We start from the raw sequence: 26,162 nt of genomic DNA, 5'->3' as shown, positions 1-26,162 counted from the left end.
GCGGCCGTGCCATTTTTCCAGTAACCAAGCGCACGCGCGCTGATCAAGCGCGCAGCTGCGCCGGTTTTCCAGAGAGCAAGCACGCCCGCACTGTCCTAGCGCGCGGCCGTGCCGGGTCCTGTTCGAAATTAAAACAACAGTTTTATAAGGTAAAATCGGGACTTTTATTCCAAAATCAATTCTAATCCGATTTTTACTCTTCCACATCCCATAATTCCCTATCCTAATTAATTCCATTATTCCCACGATTCCCATAATCAATTCCCACTTATATTCCTTATCAAATTCTTACCTCTCCACCTATAAATACATACACTTATACACAACTTCTCCACCACAGCACAAACTCTCAACACAGATTCTCTCTAAACACTTTCACTTTTATTTTCTCTCATTCAATCCCGATAGCACCCAAGAGACAAAGAACACAAGTAAGCAGCAACACCACCGATTCTTCATCTGCGGGTGGTGTGAGGCCCAGATTTTCTACTCTTGGGGCTGAAGAGGAGTACACGAGGCTTCTCTCGAAGCCTATTGCTAAGGAGTGAGGGTTTTTGCCATCAGGGAATGATGGTAAGCTTTTGGAGATGATTCTTGAGATGGGTTAGTTTCCTTTTTGTGAGGCTCCCGCTGCTGTGCCCATGAGTGTTGTGCGGGAGTTTTATCCTAACGCAAAGGTAGAGAAGAATGGATTCATGGTGGTTAGGGGGATGACTGTCGAGTACAATGCTGATGCTATTAGGAGGGTGATTGAGCAGTCCGTAAGGAAGGTGGGTCAGGACACATGGAACGATAAGACTCCGGAGGACTTTAATTTGGATCTGATCATTACAACGCTCTGTATGCCTAAGACTTATTGGAAGTTCAAGAGGGGCACTATTGATTACTCCATGTTCCCTGCTTCGTGCATGAACAGGTTTGCACGTGCTTGGAACTCATTTATTTGTGCTAATATCATGCCTTCTTCGCATGTGCATGAGATTACTGTGGAGCGTGCTCATCTGTTGTAGGGGATTCTGCAGGGTGATTACATTAATTTAGGGATGGTGATTTACCAGGGGATTCTGATATTTTTTAGGGGAGGTACTACAGGTGCTATTCTGTATGCATCAGTTGTGATGAAGTTGTGCGTGGCAGTTGGTGTTCATTGGCCAGCACATGAGCAGCTGCAGCTTCCTAGTGCTCCTATTGATAGTGCTACGCTGCACAGCATGGTTGAGTGGTATGACGGCAAGCCCGATCCTAGGGGGCTTGGTTACTCTTATGCTTATTTGCCAGGTGGTGTGCCTATGGAGGCAACTACAGCGGGAGGTTCTCAGTATGCCCGTCGAGCAGCTTGGAGAGCTCAGTATGGAGAGGAAGCTGGTCCATCACAGCAGCAGTAGCAGCAGGAAGAGGCAGCAGGAGCAGAGATGGGAGTTGGTTTGAGTTTGATGCAGTATAGGCATCTAGCACGGAGGATGGATGCGATGCACGACATCCACAGTCGTTTTGCACGCGATCTCACCGAGGCACTTGGGACATCTTTTAGAGCCACCGGAGTTGGCATTCAGTGGTCAGTATTTGGTGAGGACTCCGTGTATCCACCTCCGTACACGCCTAACACTCCACCTGTTGAGGGTGAGGATCTGATTCGCAGTAGGTATGCCTGATTCCTTACTATTACCTTCACTGAGGACAGTGAATATTTTTAGTTTGGGGGTAGTAGTTGAAGGAATATAGTTTGTGTTGTGTGAGTCTCATATAGTTGCATGTTCATGATAGTTTAATTCATATAGTTGCATTTTTATTTTTCCATGAAGTTTTTTTTTATTTATTTCATTTTTGGTAGTTTTATGATATTTTGTTCATATAGTTTCATGCATTTGCATTATAACATGATCCCTTAGATGATTTTTCCGATTGAGTGGTATTATTGATGCTAGTGTAGTGATGTCGTGTTTAGAGATGTTAAGTCGTATTAAGTTTATTTGCATGCTAGAGACACTTGTATTTCACTAAGTTTTATAGGTTGCTAAAGTGCTAGATCATAGTTTTGGTTTGTTTATTTGTTTGTCGAGGTTTAATCGCTTGTTTATATTTAGAATTTAGGATATTCTCTTAATAATAAAAGACATGGATATTTAAAAATTGGAGGAAAGTGGATTTCATTGCTAGTTGTATGGCTAGGTGTCAAATGGCTAGTTGTTGGCTCATATTTATATGAGTAGTCTAGGGTTGAATGAGATGGAGCGAAACACACTCATTCAGAAATTGAAAAATAAAAAAAAGAAAAAAAAAGAGAAAAAAAGTTCTTAGGGGACTTTGTGCCTAGTGACCTAAGGCTTGTTTAGTCTAGGATCCACTAACCTATCGTGCGCTACATGAATACTATTGTATAAGTCTTTTGTGGACCTCACTCATTGCACGATCAAATAAGCATATGTGTTTTGTTTTGTTTAAATAAAAGCATGAATCCATGATTAATTACGATATAAGAATTGAAGTATTATAAGTTATTTTGAGTCTAGCTTTTATTCTGTTTATAAACTTGCTATTGTCTTGATAAGTAATGAGTCCTGATTGTCGATCTAGTTGCGATAGTATATCTGTAAGCAGTTGCACACACGCACGTCTTTAGTTTGTGAGTTGATTTGTATGATTTAATTGATCTTTATACGAGTAACTGCATTTGCTGATGTGTTGCTTGTTGATTGGTTGAGTTATTCTAGTGGGGATCATTGCATTTATATTAGTTGCATTCATGCATTTTTATTCTCTTATTTTTTAGTCTGTTTATGCTTGAGGACAAACATTGATTCAAGTTTGGGGGTATGTTGAGCGGCATTTATGACACTTTATAATGCTCTATAAAGGCTTGGGTTGATGTTTTATACTCAAGTTATTTGTGTTTTTGATGTGTTTTGTAGTGTTTTTGCATTTCAGGCATATACTGAGGATCCAGGTGATTTAGCATTATTTTGATGCTAAAATGGTGTTAGGAATGTGTGATAAAGGTTGTTCATGAAAAGGTCATCTCAAACTCAGCAAAATAAAGAAGGAAGAAAAGCAGTTTATCCAGTAGATCAGCGCGCCCGCGCTGTGTAAGCATGGGGCCGCGCCGGAGTATAGAAGGATAACACGCCCGCGCTGATGAAGCGCGCGGCCGCGCTGTGTCGGGCTAAGAAAATCCTGATTCTATTATAATTCTATTTCCTGGACTCCTGGATTGCTTGGGGGCTGCTATATAAACAACTCTAAGTCATTTTTTAAGAGATATCAAGACAGATATCAAGGAGAAGACGGCAAGAGACCTATAGCACAATTCAATAAAGGCGAAGATGATCTAGTTTATTCTTGTGAATCTTTGTTTTGAGTTGTAATCTTGGATGCTCATTTCTTATTTTATTGAACCTATACTCTTGTTTTGTACTTGAATTATTCATTATAAAGACTACGTTTATTTTACCATGCTTTCATCGGAACCCGCGTTGATGATGAGTCCGATTATGGGTTAATCATTATCGTGGGGTTCTAACGGATTTATTTATGGATTTCTTTAGTTAATTTGTTTGATACCTTAGTGTGTGGTGATTGTATGATAACCTAGTATTAGTTGTGCTTATTCGTCTTGTAAGCGTCGCGAACTTATAAGATAGTGTGTTAATTCTTAATGAAGCAAAAATGAATTTAAGGATTTAGAACTTGCCATGCTAGCATAGGTCATGTATTGTTATGCATGATTTATAGGTAATTTTAACCATCTTACTTGCCCTGTGTTATCAAGATAGATAACTTGTGCTTAGACCGTTATGTTGTCAAATTCTATAGACATATAGGGTCTCAATATAATTGGTGTCTATTCAGCTTCTATCTCTTTTGTGGATGTCTGGTAGTATGGTACTCGTGCAACGAAAGTTGGCGTTTATCAGTTTGGTGTTATTTGATTAGTATCATCACCATTGCATGCTAAGCTTAAGAATGAAAAGGCTATTGAATGTAGTATTTAATGAAGTTATAATCCCATGTTTGTCATATATATTAATTCAATCAATCTTATTCTCGTAGTTATAATTATTAGTTAATTCTTAGTTAAAATCAACCTCAAATTGTGATTCGTCTTAGCATTAAATAACAATCATACATTGTTGCTTAAGTGCATGACTTAATTATTTAACCAATACAGTCTCTGTGGGAATTAACTATAAAGATTCTATACTACTTGCGAACTCGTATACTTGCATGTATTATTAGCGCATATTTAGCGACTAACAAAAGGAAACTGAAGATGCCTGCTACTTCAAGTATAACTGAGAAAACTTTAGATGATGACCCAAAGAAGAAAGAATTACGACAAGAGTGGGTAAAAGGAATTAGAAGGAAGGCCAATGCAAAAAGGCTAGTTAGTCCTACTGAAAGTGAAACTGATCAAGTTCAATCTACAACTTCAAGTCAACCAACTGTGTCCACTAAGAAACCTGTTGAAGTTAAGTTTTATCCAGAAATCAACTTTTATGGTGAGCCTATCATACCCAAGGATGAACCTATAGATTGGGACAGTATACCCTTAACTGATTTGAACATTCCAGTACCCACCACAAAGAAAAACAAAAGAAAGAGGAAGATTATAGGAGTCAAGTCAAATCCACTTCAACACAAAGTGATCTCCAAGCCCAAGACCAAAGTCAACAAAGATGACCAATTGTTCATATATGACATCAAGGAATTCTCAGACCTTAATCTCTACCTGGATGAGCTTGATGAAGTAAGTGGAATTGTTGTTAACACCAAGCTACTAAAAAGATTAGTGTTTAGATACAAGGGAGGCAGCGAGATCACTTGGCCTCTATACAGAATCCTCAATGAAAGCCACATTATAATGAAAAATGTGTTATTTGCTACAAAAAATGATTTTGGCTTCACAAAAATAGCCAAAACTGAAGTTCTCAACAGGATCAACCAAATTAGACAAAGTTGGAGAAATCCAAATGCACTGCCTAGAGTTTTAACTATCCCACACACTGGTGATACAATACATTTGGGACCTTACTGGATGATGGAGTTTAAAGATGAAAGGGGAGTCAGAAGATTCTTTAGACTTAAATATTAACTACAAATATCTAGCAATAAAACTCTCAGAGAAATGTAAGATAAACTGGATCCCAATGATGGTAATGAAGCTGAATTTCATAGACAACTCCAACATCAAATTGAGGAGAATAACAAGAAGCTAGGGAAGAGGTCCAGACTTTCAAGAAGAAAAAAATGATCAGCTCAGGCTAAAGGAGTATCTTGAAATGACATGTAACCATACTCAACTTTTGTTAGGTAATGAATCACACACAGAGGGGGGGTGAATGTGTGTTTTTCTGATTTTACGCTTTTCTTGAAAGATAATGGTTGAACAAAGTAAATTAAATCCTGTATAGAAAAGTGTTCATGCAGAAATTAAACTTGCACAAAATAAAGAACACAGATCTTCAAAACTCACTTAATTTTTGTATTAAAAATTAAGATGTTTTGCTACAAAATTTCTAAGCACTTCGAACTTAAAGAGCTCAGATTCTTCTCGAGAGTGTTATAAGAATTTGATCTAAATTGTTACAACTAGAGGACCAGTGTTAACTTTATAGCTCAGTTAACTGCTGGTTTACACAGTGGATAATAAACATGATATTAACTTTTCTAAATTATCATTTTTCATTTCTATTTATAGAAAAGCAAATCTTCCATTTCTAGCTTAACATATCTTTAGCATCCCGTGTTTACTTTAATCTTCCTCTGTCAGTTAATCTTTTCCATTGATCTTGCACACACTTTAAGCTGCTTTTTGTAGACTTGTCAATCCAGCTGTTGGATTGTTTGTTGATTGTTTATCTTGGATATTAAACTGATCTGCAATTCTGTACTTTGAGACTGTACTTCGAGATCTCCAGTTTGAATTATTAGAACACTTGATATCTCGATAAGTACAAAGGCTTATCGAGATCTCTAGTACTCCATAATGAGTCTGGCTTGTAGAGGTCTACAGCTCATTGAGATCTCTAGTCTTCATAACTTCACTTGACTTGTAGATATCTCTGAGTTCTCGAATGGATATAGACTTGTCAATAACTCTGAGTTCTCTAGTGAAAGAATGACTTGTCGATATCTTCTTGAGTTCTCGAGTAGCTTTCCTGACTTCTCTACTCCCGATGGATACTGCTTATCTGTTGCGTAGATATATAGCTCATTCATCGAGTAGATATATAGCTCATCCATCGAGTAGATATTGCTCATCCATCGAGTAGATGTTGTTCATCCATCGAGTAGATATATAGCTCATCCGTCGAGTAGATATTGCTCATCCGTCGAGTAGATATTGCTTATCCGTCGGTACTCTCTGGAGTTTGAATAACTTCTCGATAAGTCATTCTGGAGTTCTCAAATGACTTCTCTATAACATTAAATCTGTGACTTGTAGAGATCTTGACTTAGAACATTTTTCTCCAAACAGATTTATTCAACTCCAAGATTCTTCAAAATTCTTCTGAGGCATGATCTTCTTGATCTTCTTCCAGATAGAATTCTTAGGCTTGATACTGTTTTAGGAAAAAGAATCCAGTCTGCTCCTTTGCAATTTTATAGACATTAAGTGTTACAAGTACAGAATACAAATTTAGATAACAATCCAACTTACTTAGGGTTTGATAAGTTGTTTTAGTCTTGTTAAAGTATAGGCATGTCTTTTACAACAATCTCCCCCAATTTGTGAGAAGATTACTTCACACAAATTCATGCCTGTTAACAAGACTAACCCCAAGTTAAAAACTGATGGAAGATAAGATTAAAACATAAAGCTTGATAGAATTACAACTTGTACAACATAAGATTCACCAGGCTCCAAGATTATAGGAATCAGTTAAAGACAGTTTTTACATCTGCTTCTTCTCTAAGTTTATCCTTCAAGTGATCAAGAATTTCAAGTTCTTTTTATGATGAGTGTTCCACTTAGAGCTTCCACAAGTTTTTGCCTTGCTGCCTTAGGGTACCCCTGGTCCAGATACTTTAAACTGAATCTTGAGAATCCACCAACTTTGATGTTTAGAAATCTACCATCTTTAGAAATTCTGCTCATTCCTTTTGCTTTCAACTCTTCTGATCTTTTTATAATCATATCTATTTCTTCATCATGTTTCCTTCTTCTTTCTTCAGCTTCAGCCTTATCTCTTTTCTTTATTTCCTCCCTTTCAATCAACCATTCAGCCAAAGATGATCTCCAAGTTCTTGTAACAGTGTCCTTGCCTTTTAACAAACTTAACACTCTCTTAATTTCTGCAGGAGTCAAAGAATTCATTAAGTCTTTGTTTAAAAGAGTGAATGTACCATCCTTAAAATAGACTCTAACTTCTCTCAGGGATACAACCCAGACTTTGACAATTTCCTCAGCTGAATTTTGGAAATGGTCTTCATCTGAGATGCACCAATTTAGAGGTAGAAAGTCAGATTCTTTAAAGCAATTACAGATGGCCCTTTTAGCGACTTCCACTTCCTTTACAGGCTTGACTTTCTCAGTCTTTCTCCCCACAGATTTGAGATTGAATTTTAGTGAAGGTTTGGCTAAAGGTAGAGTTGTTATTTTCTTGAGATTTGTGAGACTTGAGGTGATTGGAACTTTTAGGTAGGAGTTGGCAGTTTGTCTGTAAAGAAATTTTGGCTTAGGTGTTTGGGAAGATTCGATGTTAGAGATAGTTGATGTTGTGAGTTGAGCTGAGGTTTGAGGTGGTTGTGTTTGGATTTTTAGGGTTGTTTGAGTTTTTGAATCATCATGAGGTTTTCTGCTCTTCCTTTCCCTTCTTCTCCTCGTGTCTTCATCTTTCTTGTCATCCTCCTTCTTCTTCTCTCCACCCTTCCTTCCAGATGGCTTAGTAGACTAACTTGAATTTAAGCCAGAAGGATTTTGATCATCTTTCTTCTGCTCATCATCATCCAAATCATCTTTGTTGATTTTTGTTTTGGGCAAGTTTGCTTCTGCACTATCCAGATATCTTCTCAACAGTTTTATCATCTCCTCATCTTCAACAGTTTTGTTCCTTTTTACTTTCAGCTCAGTTTCAAGAGTCATAATGAGCCTTTTGGTTGCCATGACACACTGTTTAGGAACTTAAAAATGTTTGAAATATTTGGTAGTAGAATAAATGTATGCCACTCCCTTGCTAGGCTGTAGATAAGCTTCTGGGAAAGCAGCTACTTGTGCATTCTTCAATTCTGTTAGCAAGAGAATATCTTTATGAATCACATTTTTGACTTTGCTTATCAAAACATCTAATTCAGATGCCCTCCTAGAGATAAGATAGTTATGGGACACCTGCATATATATGTCTACCCCTGAGTCATTGAAGTTGACCACTATCCTTCTTTCCTCGAAATTGTCTTTAGTTACCAAGATCACTCTTATTGAGTTTATTATCTTGTCCAATACTTTCTTGTAGGTGAAGAAATTTTTATTGAGAGAAACTCTAAGTGCCTTAAGCAGTTCATCGAATTCTCTGCTTTGCCTGGGACCCTCGGCTGCTTTAAAAAGTCTCTCCATTCTAATATCAATTTTTTGATTTAAACCCTCTTCAGCACTTTGGAATTGTTGTTGAGATGACCTTGATTGTGCCAACCTAGCCTCTATCTCCCCCTTAGTCTTGTTGATAGGCATGAGAAGGGGAGTAGGGATTTCAGGTCTTACTTGTTCAGGCAAAAAAGTTAGTGGTATGTTGAGTTTACCCATGATGGATCCTAAAGCTATGGAATTTTGCATTTGAAGATGCTTATGGGAGTCCACCAGAGTTTGGATGTCTGTTTGTTGGCTCTTGACAAGAGATGTCAAAGCCTGAACTTGTGCAGTGAGAGAAGAGTTGGAGTCTTGCAAAGTTATGACTTGATCTTGTACAGACTGAATATGCAGATTTGTTGAGGTGGATCCAGGTTGATAAAAGCTGCTAAATGTGCCAAAGTTTTCTTCTACAGCCTCTTTGATCCCTTCCACCAGCAATGCTGAAGGCTTATATCTGCTCTGGTGAAGTTGATCCAGCTGGACCTTGGTCTCATTTGAGTGAGTAATTTGTTGCTGGATCACTGTATGGAGATTTGTGAAGGATAGTTTGAGATTTTTGACTTCCTTCTCAATAGAGGCAAGATCCATCCTAGCCATTTGCTCAGAAAAATGCTTGAATTTTGAAGAGATCTGCTCTTGGGATGGTATGATCTTGTCCATTTTCTCATTCACCAGTTTTCTGATTCTGTCTTCATGACCAGTGAGCTTGATTTCAAGAGCCTTACCAAACAGATGAATTATTTTGAGCTGAGCTTTGTATACATCTATAATGGCATCATAAAAAGCTTATGGACTCAAATCTTTTGCATTGCTGCCCAAAATAGTAACATACTCTTCTCTAAATCTGGCCAAAACTTGATTCATCTCCAAGGCAAAGTCCTCAGACAGCCATGCATCCACATTCCCATCTGGCTCAGCATCATTGACAATTTTCTCCTTTTGCTCCTCAACTTCTTCATTATAAGCAAGCATAATGGCTTGATAATCTTGGTTGCTCATGTTTGAAGTTAAAAGATGTTGTGAGATGTTAGCCAGTCTAGAGATCTGCTCTACTAGTAGATCATCTACATGAGTTGGTTGAGAGGCAGATTCTTGCAGCCACTGAGAGAGTATGTGAGGTTGTTGAGGTTAAGAGCTTGATGGTTCATCAGAAACTCCTGTGACTGAAATCACAGTTTGACTCACAGATTTCTCTGTGGTTATGACAGTGTGTTGTCCTCCACTCATAGTGGGAACCTCTATTTGAATTGGAGGGGATTTGACTGGGTTACTGCCATGTGCACTAGCCTCAAACCCTTGTGTGTCTTGCAACACACTGGCACTTGAATGTGCTAAGCTTGCCTCCCCTATGACAGGATCATGGGCAATTGTACTCCTAGCTTCAACTGCAGAGGCAATTTCTGCTAGAGTTGTGAGGGGAGTTGTTCCTTCTTGAGGAACCTCCAATTGAATTGGAGAGGATTTAGATAGCTCCCCCTCAGGAGTACTACCCTCAAACCTTTTAGTCTGTGTAGACTGTTTTGCACATGAAGGTGCATTAGAGGTAATCATGGGGTCTTCAATAAAGACTGATGAATCCCCCATGTTTGTGATGGTGTCATCAAGGTCTACCCTAGCATGTAGTTTCTCACCATCTAAATGAGGTGTCTGGGTGGTGAACAAAGCTTCTTGAGCTAAGTCACTTGATTTTTGGTGCACTTGAGAAATGGATCAAGTGGAGTTGAAATAGAAGAAATATTAGATAAAAGAGATTGTTGCTCAGTTGTGAGTGTTGGCAGCTCCCCCTGAATAAATGTGGAAGCTTCAAGAGATGTGCTCTCACAGTGAGGGCCTTCCTTGTTTCTCCTACCATACACTTGAATTGCTTCTTATGCAGGCTGTGCAGACTCACTCCTGGTTGTTTTAACAACTACATCATGTTGGGAGGATGCAGAGAAAGATAGAGTGGTCAGCTCAGTTTATTTACTTCATTTGGATCTTTTGACCAGAGGTAGTACTCTTTCAGCTTTTTCCTCACCACTCTCATTTAACACAACTAGGTTTATCCCTTTTCTCTTCTTTTTACTGACCTCACCTTTTTGAGAAGATAAGGTAGTTGGTTTCCTAGCTTCTAAAGGTTGTGAAAGAATGGTTGCAGCTTGGGAAGATCCCTATTGGTGATCTTGTATTTGTACTTCCACAGGTTCAGGAATCATAGTTGTACTAGATTGTGCATTAGATCTCATGTCAGGCATAGGATAATGATAAGTCCTAAATCTTTCCAACATAAATGGAGTGATTGTCAGACTTACATTCACCTTATTCTTTGTAGTAAGTGAGCCAAATATTATCTTGGACACTTGCTTACAGTTGCCTATCTTAGTACTATCTATACCATTCAACAAATGTATGTCAGCTACCTTATTATTTAAAGTGGACATAATAAACCTAGGAAAGAAGATTTACTTACCTCTAGTTGTTAGAGGCATAACCAGCCTGGTTGCAAGTTCTTTCAGGATCAGTAGACCAACATTCAGGTGTCTGTTGTCGGCATTTGAATACACCAGCTTTTGCACAACACTTGAGATATTGTCATATCCAGTTTTTCCGCAAGTAAAGGCCCTTACTACAGAGTCAAAGATGAATGATCACTCCTTCCTTAGATTGGTTCTGTTTAAGCTTAACAGGTTGATTCTCCCACCATAATTGATGAAGTTCATAAACTCAGTCAGCTAATCAGGAGTTGGTACCACCACCAAATTCTCAGTTGGCAGCCCCAAAGCTTTATTCACATCTTGATCATTGAATTCTATTTGTTGGCCTCCAATTGTGCATGTCACCACCAGAGAGAGAGAGTTGTTGTTAACATCAGTCCTCACTACAGCTGTAGTCCAGAAATCATGTAGCACATCTAGATACAGTACTAGATATGCAGTCAAAGCACCTGCAAGATAGGATTCAGACAGCAGTTTTACAAACCCCTTGAAACTATCAGGAGCTTGGTTTGCATCAGTGAAAGCAAGATAGTTAGTTCCTTTCTCCGGGATAGATGCCCTAGCAACATTTTGAGCCATAGTTGATTGATGAGAATGAATGGGTAGGAAAGATCTCTGAGAAAGGATGAAAAACGAGAGAGAAAACGGTTATGGATTGAAAGCTAGGTCACTTTAGATCTCGAAAGATGTAAGTATAAGTATGTATCGAGAAGTCTGGGTATTTATAGTATAAGAAGATGACTTGTCGAGAACTCAAAGATAGACATTTAGAGTTTGTCTATCGAGAAGTCATTTAGAGAAGTGAAGTACATATCGAGAAGGCATTTTAAATTACTCTTATAGAGAACTCAAGAAAGACTTATCGAAATGTCAGATAAATGCCCAGTTTTTCCAAAAAAGACTGAATTAATTCTAACTATTATTTGAATAAATTCAAAATAAAATTAGAATAAATTTTCCAAAAGTAATTTACCAAAATAATTTATAAATTTAAATTATCTCAGTTCTGAGTTATTAATAAGTCAAGAATTGTACTTGTAGAGAACTCTGTGAATGAACATTATTAGAGAACTCTATAAGGACTTATCGATAAGTCATTTTAAACCTATCGAGAAGTCACTCGAGAAGTCAGTAAGTTGACTTATTGAAGACTCACTCGAGAAGTCCTAAAATGACTTGTCGAGAAGTCAATTTATACTCATCGAGAACTCAGTTTTCTAGATACTTTTGGTTATTGTAATTCTGCCTTGAGTTAATTTTACATATTTAAGGATGTAAATTAACAACTAAGCAGTTTACTCAGAATTTTGAAAAATTCCACGTTAAATGAATTTGAAATACAAATATGCAGAGATTTCTGAAATATTTATATTTCATACTTCAGTTAATTTCCAATTTAATCAAATTAACTTTGATTTACTGGATATTAATCTGCTGCAAAACATTAGCTAAGTTCTTGCCTTAGGATGAAGAATTGAGCATTCCAATTTTACTTACAAGTCTAGTGAAAGTTGCTTCATCCAAAGGTTTAGTAAAAATGTCAGCTAGTTGTTTTTCTGTTGGTACAAAAATGAGCTCAATGGTACCATTAGTAGCATGTTCTCTAATGAAATGGTACCTCACATCAATGTGCTTTATCTTAGAATGATCAACTGGATTAGCTACTATAGATATAGCACTAGTATTGTCACACATGATAGGAATTTTGTGTAACACTAGGCCATAATCCATTAGTTGATTTCTAATCCAAAGCACTTGAGCACAACAACTTCCTGCAGCTATGTATTCAGCTTCAGCTCTAGAAGTTGATACAGATTGTTAATTCTTGATGTACCAAGATACAAGTCTTTGTCCAAGAAATTGACAGCATCTACTAGTACCCTTTCTGTCAACCCTACATCCAGCAAAATCTGCATATGTGTATCCAACAGCTTCAAAACTGATTCGCTTGGAATGTCATAATCCCAAGTTGAGCTTTCTTCCAGTATCTGAAGATCCTCTTTCTCCCCCTGAGGTTGTGCAATCAAACTCAGGTGTGTGAGATGAGCTTCCATTGCTATGATTCTCTTGTAAAGTAGTTTCTTCATTTCCTTAGTATGACAAACTTTATAAACCTCAACTTGAGCAAGCTTGTTTCTTTCTCCTGATATCTTTGTTATGGCCAGTATTTTGTGGAATATTATTTGTGAACTTTGAATAATATTAGAGCCGATTATAAATATACTTAATGATTGTACGTTTGTGTGAATGGAAATCTCTGCATTATAAATTATTTTATGTAGAATATAAATTTTTTAAAGCAAGAGTTTTATTAATTGCCCTTATTTTTGTTTTATAAGGAATATTCTTTACCATGGGAACATTATCTTTTAAAATTATTTCATTCACAAATTTCAAAATTGATCTCATAAAATTTCTAAAAATCCAAGTTATTTTATGGTATAAATTTTATAATTTTTGAACTTTTATTTTATTTTATAAAAATAAATCTTTGAAAATTAGTTGCTTAGTAATTATCAAATTACATGGTTACCCTTGCATGCAAATACTCTTCCATTCAACTAAGGGGCAAGGAGGGCATTTCCAACCCCACTAACTTTCATTCTACTAGCCAAATTACCACTTTGTCCTTGCATGCAAATCTACCTAACTTTAGCTAGAAGGTTACTCTTGTCATTTCTTAAATCCACTCACTTGTGGTCAAATCAAAAGCATAAAAACCAAACATATATGATGATCACTCCACTTTCACTCCACCATTCCACACCCCCTCCTTTCTCTTCCCTCCCCTCTCGGCCCTCCTCCCTCTCGGCTCTTTTGGCCGAGCCCCACCCCCCTCTTTTCTTTCATTTTTCATTCAAGCTTCTATCTCCCATTCAAGTAAATGTTACTTCCTATATCTTGGTCATATATAATCCAAAGAATTTTGAGTGAAAAGTTTAAGTTTTGAGTTTGCATGTCAAAGTTTTAGTTGGAACTCAAAGTATAATCTTGATTCTCATGGATTTAAGGTTGTATTTTGAGAGAACTACAAGGAATGGTGAAATGCCAAGTCATGAGAATGAGGCTCTTGATTTTAAATGGTCATTTCCCTTCCATTTCATTCGGCCATGACCTTGAGGGAGCTGAATGAATGGTTCTTGAGGTTGTTTTGTTGCCTTGTTTCATTTTTATGTGTTTTTGGTGGTGATAACATGAATTTTGTAGCAAAAACTTGATAAAATCCTTTGCATGCTAAGTGATCATTTAGTTATAGCTTATGCTAGGCTTGCATGTTAATTTCATGGTAAAATTTATTTTGGAAACCATATTGTTTTGGTTTGAATATTCGAAGGCATGCATGCATGTAAACCACTCATGTATTTCGAAAGTTTTTGATCATTTGGATTGATTTTGTTAGTAATCCTTAATTTCAGTAGGATTAAGATATTAATCTTGATTTTTTCTCCTTGATATGTGATGTTAATTTGTATATATTATAAAGAATATATAACTTGTCGTTTTCAAAAACTTGATGACTTGTAATTTGTGTAATGTGTTAACTTTTATTTTGCTATGTTGCACCTTAGGTAAGGATGATCTCCACCAAGCTTATTTTGAGTTTAAGGGAGTTATTTCAGTAGAACACCTTAGTTAAGGTTTGGTTTGGGTTTTTAGTTGTTGTTGGTTGGGTTTGTTAAGTAAGAACCTTGGTGAAAGGAGAGTATTAGTTTCTGCAGAAAATCAGTTTGGTACCCTGAGGTTTAGAGTGAGATTTGACCTTGTCATTGTTGTGCAATTTGAGGCCCAAGCCACCAGAAGCTAGCACTAGGAGTATATAATGGGTTTTAGGTGTTTGTTGGAGGTTTGTAAGATGTTTGGTTAGGTGCACGAGTGGAAACACCAAATCTGTCCAGCAGGGGACAATTTTATTGCAACTTAGAAATGGGAAGTTTTTACCATGTCATAGGTAGGCCCTCATTAGTCCATGTTAGGACTTAGTTAGAGGGAGTGTCAGAGAGATTTTTCCAGCCATAGTTCATAGGATTTAAGTTAGAACCATGTGTCATAAGTTAGTTCAAATTAGGACCCTTTTCTGCCCAGAAAAACAGGGGAATCATGGACTTTAAGCTTAGGCCTAGGGAGGCCCAAGCTAGGCCCTTGAGCCACATCAAGTTTGGGAGTTGCCTTATGATCCTAAGAGTCTAGTGTAGAAGTTTTGAAGGAAAATTTAAACTGTAAGAGTGTCAAACGCACCCAAGAAACCTTAGAGGTCATTCTGAAATTTAACATAATAAGCACCTTCACTTACCACATAGTTTTAGAGCACCTATGATTGAGGCCTAGGTTGACCACCATAGTTGCAAGATAGCATAAAGTCAGTCGAGTGAAAGGCCCAAGTGAGGGTCAATAGGAATTGGATGGTTTAGTAAAGGCACTTCGAGTAGGAAGCCAAAATTTGGAGATTTTGTCTAGTTTAGCGACCAAGTGACTTATGTATGTGGAGCGAGATCATCCAAGCCTAGTGTTGCAAAATGACGTGTTTGATGTTATTTGGTATTTAAATATGGTATGTGAGCATATGTGGCTATGTGTACTATTATGTTATAAGGTGATTATAAATTGCGTGTATATAGGCCTAAGTGCCATTGTGTTTAATTTCGGTTTGCAAATAGGTTGAGTTGGTGAGAATAAATTATAATGAGGTTATCATTATTTGTGTAAGATCTTGAGACGAGGGTAAACTTTCCATAAAGGTCGAGTAAAGCTTACAGTTGCTCCTACCTGCCAGTCCAGTCCAGCCTTTTTCAAGGCAAATGATTCAACCTGCTTTTCTTCTCGTTTACACTGCAAGTGTGTGATAACTACTTGCTATATATGATGCGAGTATTCTAATTTACCTTGATATACATTAACCAAGTGGTTTTCAAATCTATCTTCGTATTATACCATGAGCCCTCAAGTGTCTATTGCAAGTAATTTTACCTTATTTGAAGATTGTTATGCAAGTAGATCAAAAAAGTCATATTATGCTAGTATACCAAAGTAATGGTGATGTTGAACCACGTGTAAGTTATAATCAGTAACCTCGGCTTGAAGCCTAAAAGCCAATCATTCCTTAAAGATTTGTTAATGATTGTTTGATAACCCTATCCTTACCCTAAGCGTGATACCCTGTTATACCTTGAGCTGATGATCACTTTCTTTATATTTAATACCTATATCATACCTGGAACCAGTGATGCTTATCTTCTTCATATTTTAATACCTATACCTTATTTGAAACCATTGCTTTAAGCCAAGTCTAGCATTACTCTTTCATATCATCCGATAGCCTTCTAAATCTCCTTGTCAAAGTCCTTGTAAACAGAAACCTTTCAATTACCCTGGTAGAGTAAAGTCTAGTGGATCATGGCCCTAGTGGATATATTCCCAGTGTTTCATAGTGGATTTATAACCCTTGATAAAGATATTTACTGTTTAAGAAATTAATTGTCAATCGGCATCCGTTTTTGAAATGATCAAAAATTTGGATTTTCAGTCCCAAAGGGGGACAAATGTTTTCTTTAAATAGTGGATCTGGACTGAGACGCAAGTCCTTTCCGCACTTAAATTATAGGCTTAAAAGTTGCCTAGGGATCCCATTAATATTTTAGAACCCATCGAGGTTCGAGATTACTTCGTGGCTGATCACCGGCTGTAATCCGTAGCGTCATAAAATGGTTTTTGATTAAGAAATGATTTTTGGAAATGTTTTAATACAAACAAATGATGTCGTCACCCAACAGTCTATCTCTTGTAATTATTAGCTCTATCTTTCCATTGTTATTCTTTTATCTTATTTTATTGTATAGCACTTGTTGAGCATTCGGCTCACTACTTATTTTCATCCTGATATTACAGCTAGCAGCTATGGTTAGATTCAAGCAGATAGCACGTAAGACTTGTGATGCCGATGCGTATGTTCGAGCTCAGGTAGAATAAGAAATAGTTTGTGTGAGGAATCGATATTAAAAACCAGATTGTAATAGTTAATAGTGTTGGGTTATTCCAAACCCTGAACTGTAAGATCTTGGATTCGGCTATGTTTACTATCTTTTGTTAAATATTGTAAAAATTTGTATATTATTGTCGAGTTGGGGGCGTGACAGGTTTTGGTATCAGAGCTACGGTTTAGAGTCCCTGGACAACCCAGTTAGGTTATAGGATATATGTATAAGTTATAGGATATTATGCGAGAGAGTAGGTTAAGCAAATTTATCATTAATACTCCTCTTATCTATATCTATGTATGGCTTGTCAGTGAAGGGCGCACTCCTCGTCATCCTCAGGGTCGGATGACACTATTGTTTTCTCTATGTATGCTGAGTTGAGGCGCGAGTTCGATATACTTCAGGGCAAGTACGACCGACTGTTGGACCGATTGAAGAACGTGTATCCGGACAGTCGAAACTATGAAGGAAAGCCTAAGGAGCAGATGACTGCGAGACTTGATACTTTGGTTCTATACGTCAATACTAAGCTTGAGGAGATGCCATCACACCGAGACCGTACCAGCCAGTATATCATCCAGATGGTGGAGGACGAGCTCTAGAGTATTGTGAAGATGCTTCGAGAGGAGAAGACTACCAAACCCCATTCTGATGGAGTGGAGCCTTAGTTCTTTCCATTATCTACCTTTCATGTTGTTGTATTATCGGACTTTGTAGAATTCCCTGCTGTTTCCTTTAAATAAGCATGTTATTCCTAGAATCAGACTTTATTCTAATCTTGATGTATCTTGACCTTTAAATTTCAATTATTATGCACTATCGTTCCGTTTGCTTTCAACTGTTATTTTATGCCTTTATATGCATCACCCTATTCATTTAAATTGAAATTTGACCTCATATGTGAACAAGAATGCCATGTGACAACCTCGAATTATCTCATTGATCATACCTGTTTTGACATAACTTTTGTTTCAGGATCATGCCACCCAAAAGGAAGAACCCAACAACCACCTCTACCACAGATCCTAATATTCTTCGATTACTGGAAACCTTACAACAACAAACAAATGATATAGCTCAACAATAACTAACTCTTCAACAACAATTTGAAAACCAAGATAAATGTGAACCACATCAACCACCTGATCCACCAGTACCACCTCGACAAGTTGTTACTTTCAAAGCTTTTCAGAATGTGAATCCACATGTATTTCATGATACCACTGATCCAGTAATAGCTAACACATGGATTAAGGAAATGGAAAGGGCTTTTGAATTGGTACAGTTAGGGGACGATCAGAAGACACCATATGCTACTTACTTCCTCAAGGGCGAAGTCATCTATTGGTGGGATTCAGTGAAAGATATGGAAGCAAATCAACAAGTTTCTTGGGAAAGATTTAAGAAGTTATTTCTGGAAAAGTATTACCCTAAGTACATGCAGAATCAGATGGAGCTTAAATTTCTTGAATTGAAGCAAGGGAGTATGTTTGTACTGGAGTATGAGAAGAAGTTCACAGAGCTGTCAAGGTTTGTGACAAAGTATACCAGCAGTGAGGAGGAAAAAGCAAAATGATTCCAACAAGGATTAGAGTCTTGGATCAGAGATAGAGTGGCTATGTTTGAGCTTGATACTTATGCAGGCGTAGTGCAGAAAGCTGCTCTGATTGAGAGTAATGGGATGCAGTCAAGGAAGGAAAGGGATAATAAGAAGAGGAAGGTTCCATTCTATGGAGAAAAGTCTGAAGCCGGAAACGCACAAGACAGGAATGTAAAAAGGATTGGATTCCACAAAGGCGGAAATTTTCAGAAGAAAGGAAGTTTAAGCAAAAGACAAGAATCAAAGGGGAACAACCAGGCAAGCCATGGACAAGTTGGAGAAAAAAGATTTCAGAGGCCAGAATGCAAGCATTGTGGAAGAAGGCACTCCGGAGTAATAGTGATGCTGAACCACGTGTAAGTTATAATCAGTAACCTCGGCTTGAAGCCTAAAAGCCAGTCATTCCCTAAAGATTTGTTAATGATTGTTTGATAACCCTATCCTTACGCTAAGCGTGATACCCTGTTATACCTTGAGTTGATGATCACTTTCTTTATATTTAATACCTATATCATACTTGGAACCAGTGATGCTTATCTTCTTGATATTTTAATACCTATACCTTATTTGAAATCATTGCTTTAAGCCAAGTCTGGCATTACTCTTTCATATTATCCGATAGCCTTACTAAATCTCCTTGTCAAAGTCCTTGTAAACAGAAACCTTTCAATTACCCTGATAGAGTAAAGTCTAGTGGATCATGGCCCTAGTGGATATATTCCCAGTGTTTCATAGTGGATTTATAACCCTTGATAAAAATATTTACTGTTTAAGAAATTAATTGTCAATCGGCATCCGTTTTTGAAATGATCAAAAATTTGGATTTTCAGTCCTAAAAGGGGACAAATGTTTTCTTTAAATAGTGGATCTGGACTGAGACGCAAGTCCTTTCCGCACTTAAATTATAGGCTTAAAAGTTGACGAGGGATCCCATTAATGTTTTAGAACCCAGCGAGGTTCGAGATTACTTCGCGGCTGATCACCGTCTGTAATCCGTAGCGTCATAAAATGTTTTTGATTAAGAAATGATTTTTGGAAATGTTTTAATACAAACAAATGATGTCGTCACCCAACAGTCTATCTCCTGTAATTATTAGCTCTATCTTTCCATTGTTATTCTTTTATCTTGTTTTATTGTATAGCACTTGTTGAGCATTTGGCTCACTACTTGTTTTCACCCTGATATTACAGCTAGCAGCTATGGTTAGATTCAAGCAGACAACACGTAAGACTTTTGATGCCGATACGTATGTTCGAGCTCAGGTAGAATAAGAAATAGTTTGTATGAGGACTCGATATTAAAAACCAGATTGTAATAGTTAATAGTGTTGGGTTGTTCCAAACCCTGAACTGTAAGATCTTGGATTCGGTTGTGTTTACTATCTTTTGCTAAATATTATAATAATTTGTATATTATTGTCGAGTTGGGGGTGTGACAATCTTGGTGTAGAAGCAACAAATACCATTCTTATTTGTTGAGTCAAAATCTTCAACAAACAAGCTTCATTTCCTTGCTCCCTTAAGAGCAACTTCACCGGTTTTTTTTGTTGATAACAGTGCATTCTCTTTGTAGAATAAGACTTGAGACCATTGTCTACAATATGCTAATTCTGAAAAGACTCACTTCAAGATCAGCTACCAGTGCTACATTAATCAAAGACAATATTTTCAAAACATCCTTGCCATATCCCATTTTGAATCCTTTGCTGTTGTCTCCAAAGGTCACAAATGGGCCAGCTTTCGCCTCAAATTGTGATAGCAGGGTTTTACCACCGGTCATATGCCTGGAACACCCACTGTCTATGATCCAGATGACTTAATTCACTGGCCCTGCACACAATGAGTCTTAAGTGTGTTTGGAAACCCAAGCAGTGTTGGGTAGTTTCTTCTTGATAACTTTTTCAGGAGAAGTAGAATAATAATTTTACAAGAAACAGAATTCAGTGATTGTTGTGCATGTTTTCCTTCTGATGTAGACTCATTTCTTGATTCTTTAAGATCTACTCTCAGTTTATGGCAACTCTTCATTACCTTCATGTTGCAAGTAATGCAGTCAAACTTGTCACAGAATGAATAGGGATCATTAGAATTAGTTTCATTGTATTTGCAAGCTCCTTCAACTGGCTTGCTAACAACCTTTTTACAAAAGGTGAGTTAGATGATTTGAACAGCCACATTTTTCACACTTCTTTCTAGGAGCATTTGCAATATAAGAAAAATTATTACTTTTGTTATCCCTATTTTTCCATTTCTATTTCTCTTTTTCTTTCTTGCATCTTCAGCTTTGGTTTCTTGAACAAGAGTCTTGGGACATTGTTTGTTCATGAGCTTCTTTTCAGTTTTTGAAGACTGAACTGATTCTTCAGTTTTCTTTTCTTTATCTACATCAGCAATTTCTTGCTTGATTATCAATTCTTCTTCACTGAAGTTGACTACACATGCTTTGAATGTAGGTGTATTAACCTCTTTCAAAAAGGTTAGAACATTCCCAGTCTTCTTGGCTTTCCCTTTGTCACCTACAGTCATCTTTTTATTACTCATGTCTTCATAGTCAAGGCCAATAGCAATGTTTGTACATGGCTTATTCTTCTCATGATACTGTTCAACCAGTTCAGATGCATTTTTGAAAGTTTTCATTTTTACTTCATTCTTTTCTAGCTTCTCCCTTAACACTGCTTCAATTTCATTTGCACACTTGATCTTGTTATTGAGATAAGCATTTTCTTGTTTTAAAGCTTCAAGCTCAACCAGCAACAATTCAGTTTCTTGCTTCTCACTCTCAAGCTTCTTATTTATCTTTGTTAATCTGCTAACATCTTCATTAGCAGCAACCATGCTTGTGTGAATGTGAAACATTTCTGTGCTCATCTTTTCAACAGTTTCCTTGTATTGATTTACATTTAAGTCAATAGTGGTAAGAATTGGTGTTTGTCCTTTTGATGAGGATGATTCACCTTGCTCCAAGTCCATTAGAGCATATTTTCCAACTTCTTCATCTTCATCATTATCTGAGTCATCCCAATTATTTCCCTCTGTAATGTAAGCTTTGTTCTATTGCTTTTTCAGAAAAGCTTCATACTTTGCTTCCAGTTCAAGATAAGCTTTGTCTTTCTTTGCCTTCTTGGGTTTCCTACATTCTGTAGCAAAGTGGTCTAGTTTATCACAATTAAAGCACCTTATATTAGATCTGTCAACAGATCCAGTTTTGTAACCACTCTTGCTGTCAGAATTATACTCCCCTTTCTCTTTTCAGCTGTTGTCTTTGTTGAAGGATTATCCTTTATTCCTGAAGTACCTTGGCTTCTTTATTCTAATGTTAGAGAATTTTCTAGCTAGATAGGCCGTAGACTGATCTAGCTCATCCAGTTCTTCAAGAGTGTAAAACTCATCCTTTTCCAACTCTAATATGACTTGCTCCTGTGAATCATTTGTACTCTGCTCACTTGATGAGGCATCTAAAGTTTGGTATTTTAGTTCATTATTGAATGAGTGGCTTTCATTAAAAATGAAGGCACTTGAGCCATCCATAACATGTCCTTGACCAGACCTCAGCGATTGCCTTTGAATCATCTCTAGTTCATATGTTTTGAGAATCCCATACAAAACTTCCAGAGTTATTCTGCTCAAGTCTCTTCCTTCCCTGATTGCTAAGATTTTCTGTTCCAAATGGTCAGGGAGAGTAAGCAAGAACTTTAGATTCACTTCTTCAGCTTAATAGTATTTGTCATGAAGCTGCAAGTCATTTATTAGCTTGTTGAATCTTTCAAACACATCAATAATGCTTTCCTTAGGCTTAGCCGTGAAACCCTCATACTGTGAAATCAGTATCCTTCTTTAATTAGATCTAACCTCCTCAATTCCTTCACATAGTATCTTAATCTTTTCCCATATCTGCTTGGCAGTGTCACAGTTGATAATATTGTTGTACATCACATTGTCAAGTGACTCAATCAATATCATTTGCAAGCTGCTATCCAGGGAAACCTTCTCCTTTTCAGGATATGTATACTCAGCAGGATCTTTTGGGGCATAATGAGCTGGTATGATAATGTCTCCATCTGTAGATTCCTCAACCCTTACCATAAGAATGAAGGGTCCATTCTTGAGGATCTGAATGTAGAATGGATTTGCCATCCTGATAAACAGCATCATTTTCTTTTTCCAAAGAGTGTAGTTAGCTTTGTCAAATATAGGAATTGTGATGCTACTAATTTTCTGTGTATTCATTCTTCCAAGATCTTAAATCTGTTTACTTTCAGATTTTGCTCTGATACCACTTGTTACGTAATGAATCACACACAGGGGGGGGTGAATGTGTGTTTTTCTGATTTTAGGCTTTTCTTGAAAGATAATGGTTGAACAAAGTAAATTAAATCTTGTATAGAATAGTGTTCATGTAGAAATTAAACTTGTACAAAATAAAGAACACAGATCTTCAAAACTCACTTAATTTTTGTATTAAAAATTAAGATGTTTTGCTACAAATTTCTAAGCTCTTCGCAGTTAAAGAGCTCAGCTTCTTCGCAAGAGTGTTACAAGAATTTGATCTAAATTGTTACAACTAACTAGAGGACCAGTGTTAACTTTATAGCTCAGTTAACTGCTGGTTTACACAGTGGATAATAAACATGCTATTAACTTTTCTAAACTATCACTTGTTATTTCTATTTATTAAAAAGCAAATCTTCCATTTCTGGCTTAGCATATCTTTAGCATCCCGTGTTTACTTTAATCTTCATCTGTCAGTTAATCTTTTACATTGATCTTGCACACACTTCAAACTGATTTTTGTAGACTTGTCAATCCAGCAGTTGGATTGTTTGTTAATTGTTTATCTTGGATATTAAACTGATCTGCAATTCTGTACTTTGAGACTGTACTTTGAGATCTCTAGTTTGAATTATTAGAACACTTGATATCTCAATAAGTACAAAGGCTTATCGAGATCTCTAGTACTCCATAATGAGTTTGGCTTATAGAGGTCTTCAGCTCATCGAGATCTCTAGTCTTCATAACTTCACTTGACTTGCAGATATCTCTGAGTTCGCGAATGGATATAGACTTGTCGATAACTCTTAGTTCTCTTGTGAAAGAATGACTTGTCGATATCCTCTTGAGTTCTCGAGTAGCTTTCCTAACTTCTCTACTTCCGGTGGATATTGCTTATCCGTTGAGTAGATATTTAGCTCATCCATCGAGTAGATATATAGCTCATCCATCGAGTAGATATTGCTCATCTGTCGAGTAGATGTTGTTCATCCATCGAGTAGATATATAGCTCATCCGTCGAGTAGATATTGCTCATCCGTCGAGTAGATATTGCTTATCCGTCGATACTCTCTGGAGTGTGAATGACTTCTCGATAAGTCATTCTGGAGTTCTCGAATGACTACTCTATAACATTAAATCTATGACTTGTAGAGATCTTGACTTAGAACATTTTTCTCCAAACAGATTGATTCAACTCCAAGCTTCTTCAAAATTCTTCTGAGGCATGATCTTCTTGATCTTCTTCCAGATAGAATTCTTAGGCTTGATACTATTTTAGGAAAAAGACTTCAGTCTGCTCCTTTGCAGTTTTACAGACATTAAGTGTTACAAGTACATAATACAAATTTAGATAACAATACAACTTACTTAGGGTTGACAAGTTGTCTTAGTCTTGTTAAAGTACAGGCATGTCTTTTACAACAACTTTCTTTATTTTGAAGCATTTTGCAACTTATCTACTGCTTACTGTCTTAGTCTTATTTAGGATGTTTTGTTATCATCAAGTTAATCTGAATTTATGCCTATAAACCTATTAGACATAAATTGGGGGAGATTGTTAGGAATATATTGTAGGCTTGATGATAACTCTACAAAACACTCTAAGTAGATAAGTTAAATGATTTTGTAACCATCAAAATGATAGAGTAGCTTATGTTTAAATAAGTCTATAGCACATTTCTATACACCACAATATATAAGTTGTTAGAAATTCCAAGTCATGTTGATTACTAGCAAGATATACAAAATAGGCTTGCTAATTGTAAATAGATGCATTGTAATTCTGCATAAGTGAAAGAGTATCAAGTGCTAAACAAACACTATCAACGGATAATCTGCAAAGCCCTCAATGGATGACTCAATCCACCTTCAACGGATAATTCATAACAGACTCAACGGATAATGTTGAAGTTTAAAAGAACAATCGGATCTGAATAGCAGTTGAAAGTGACTTGACAGTCAAATGGGTTGATTGTACACAAATGTAATGTGACAGCCTGTAATCAGGATTATGAAGATCAAGAAGAATTTCCTTTTTTATGCAAAACAAGGACGTTCAAAGATGCTATATCTATCTGGATTGCATGGGACAGAGAAATAAAGCAACATATGATTAGACCTAGATAATAGACGTATGGTATGTCTTATCACATATGTAACTTGGTGATATATAAACCAGGAGTAGCAAAGAGTTAATTATCGATTGACACAGTCAAAACAAGCAAGAACCTGAGAGTATTTATAAGTTGTATCTTTTAGGAACTCTCAAGTTTAAATTTGTAAAAACTCTTGTAAGCAGCTGTATGCTTTTACATCACAGAGATCTTCTACATTTATATATATATAGCTCTGGTGGAAAAATCAATCCACCAGAAAGTTTTTAAACATTCGTGTTTATTTACTTTGTGTTTGAATACTTGAATATTTTTATCCACAACTAGCTTATTCAAACATTATTATATATACATATATTCGTAAGAAGTTTTCAAAAATCCAAAAATTCAAAAAGAAACCAGAATTCCATTCAACCCCTCTTCCTTCTGTAATTCTGTCGTTAGATTGTTCGGGAATAACAATAAAGTAGGAGAGAAAGAAAGAAAAATGAGTAACATCATTCGATCAAATAATATTTTATCTATATAGTGAGTGTGGTGAAAGAAATAGTCAATATATTTTTAGATTATGAAATTTTATTACTTTTTTTTAATGTAAACAATTAAGAAAGACATCCAAAAAAGTAAATGTAAACAAACAGTTAGTAAAGAGAAACATGAAACAAGAAGCTCCGGTTTAACATGTTTATCAACAACAAAAAATAATTTCAGTCATGCATGTCTATATATCATTAACTTCTTGCTATTTTAATCACTTTAATCTAATTTTATTAATTTTTTTAGTTCAGTAAAGGAAAAGTTAAAATTTACATTTTTCAAAATTTTAAATGAGAATTTTTTTAGCAAAGATGACAAAAAATTTAATTCGAAAATGTATAAATATAAAATGAATATCAATTTTGATTGTGCTATACACTGTATTCAACCCCCTTCTACAGTGTGTGTGACCTAATTAGTGGTATCAGAGCCTATCTGTTAACACACAAACAGTTTAAGATCCAGAAACAATCATGTCTGAAGCAGAAACTCCAACCAAGCCCACTAAAACTGAAGAACCACCAAAGACTCAAATTCATAGTCGATATGAGGCTATTAGAGTTCCCATACTGAAGCCATCTGAATATCCCATATGGAAGGTGAGGATGACTATATTTCTGGAAGCTACTGATC

General features: G+C 36.5%; 1 protein-coding gene across 1 annotated transcript in view; it reads left to right on the top strand.

The window, feature by feature from the left end:
* The first annotated feature begins 4,267 nt into the window (after positions 1-4,267).
* LOC141695778 (uncharacterized) overlaps positions 4,268-26,162 on the top strand; it is a 68,079-nt gene continuing 46,184 nt past the window's right edge. The window contains exon 1 of the mRNA XM_074499996.1: positions 4,268-5,003. Coding sequence (XP_074356097.1) covers positions 4,268-5,003 — 736 coding nt within the window. The remainder of the gene's footprint in view (positions 5,004-26,162) is intronic.

The sequence above is a fragment of the Apium graveolens genome, chromosome 2 (assembly GCF_009905375.1).
Source record: "Apium graveolens cultivar Ventura chromosome 2, ASM990537v1, whole genome shotgun sequence".
NCBI lineage: Eukaryota > Viridiplantae > Streptophyta > Magnoliopsida > Apiales > Apiaceae > Apium > Apium graveolens.
This window is presented reverse-complemented; position numbering and strand designations above follow the sequence as displayed.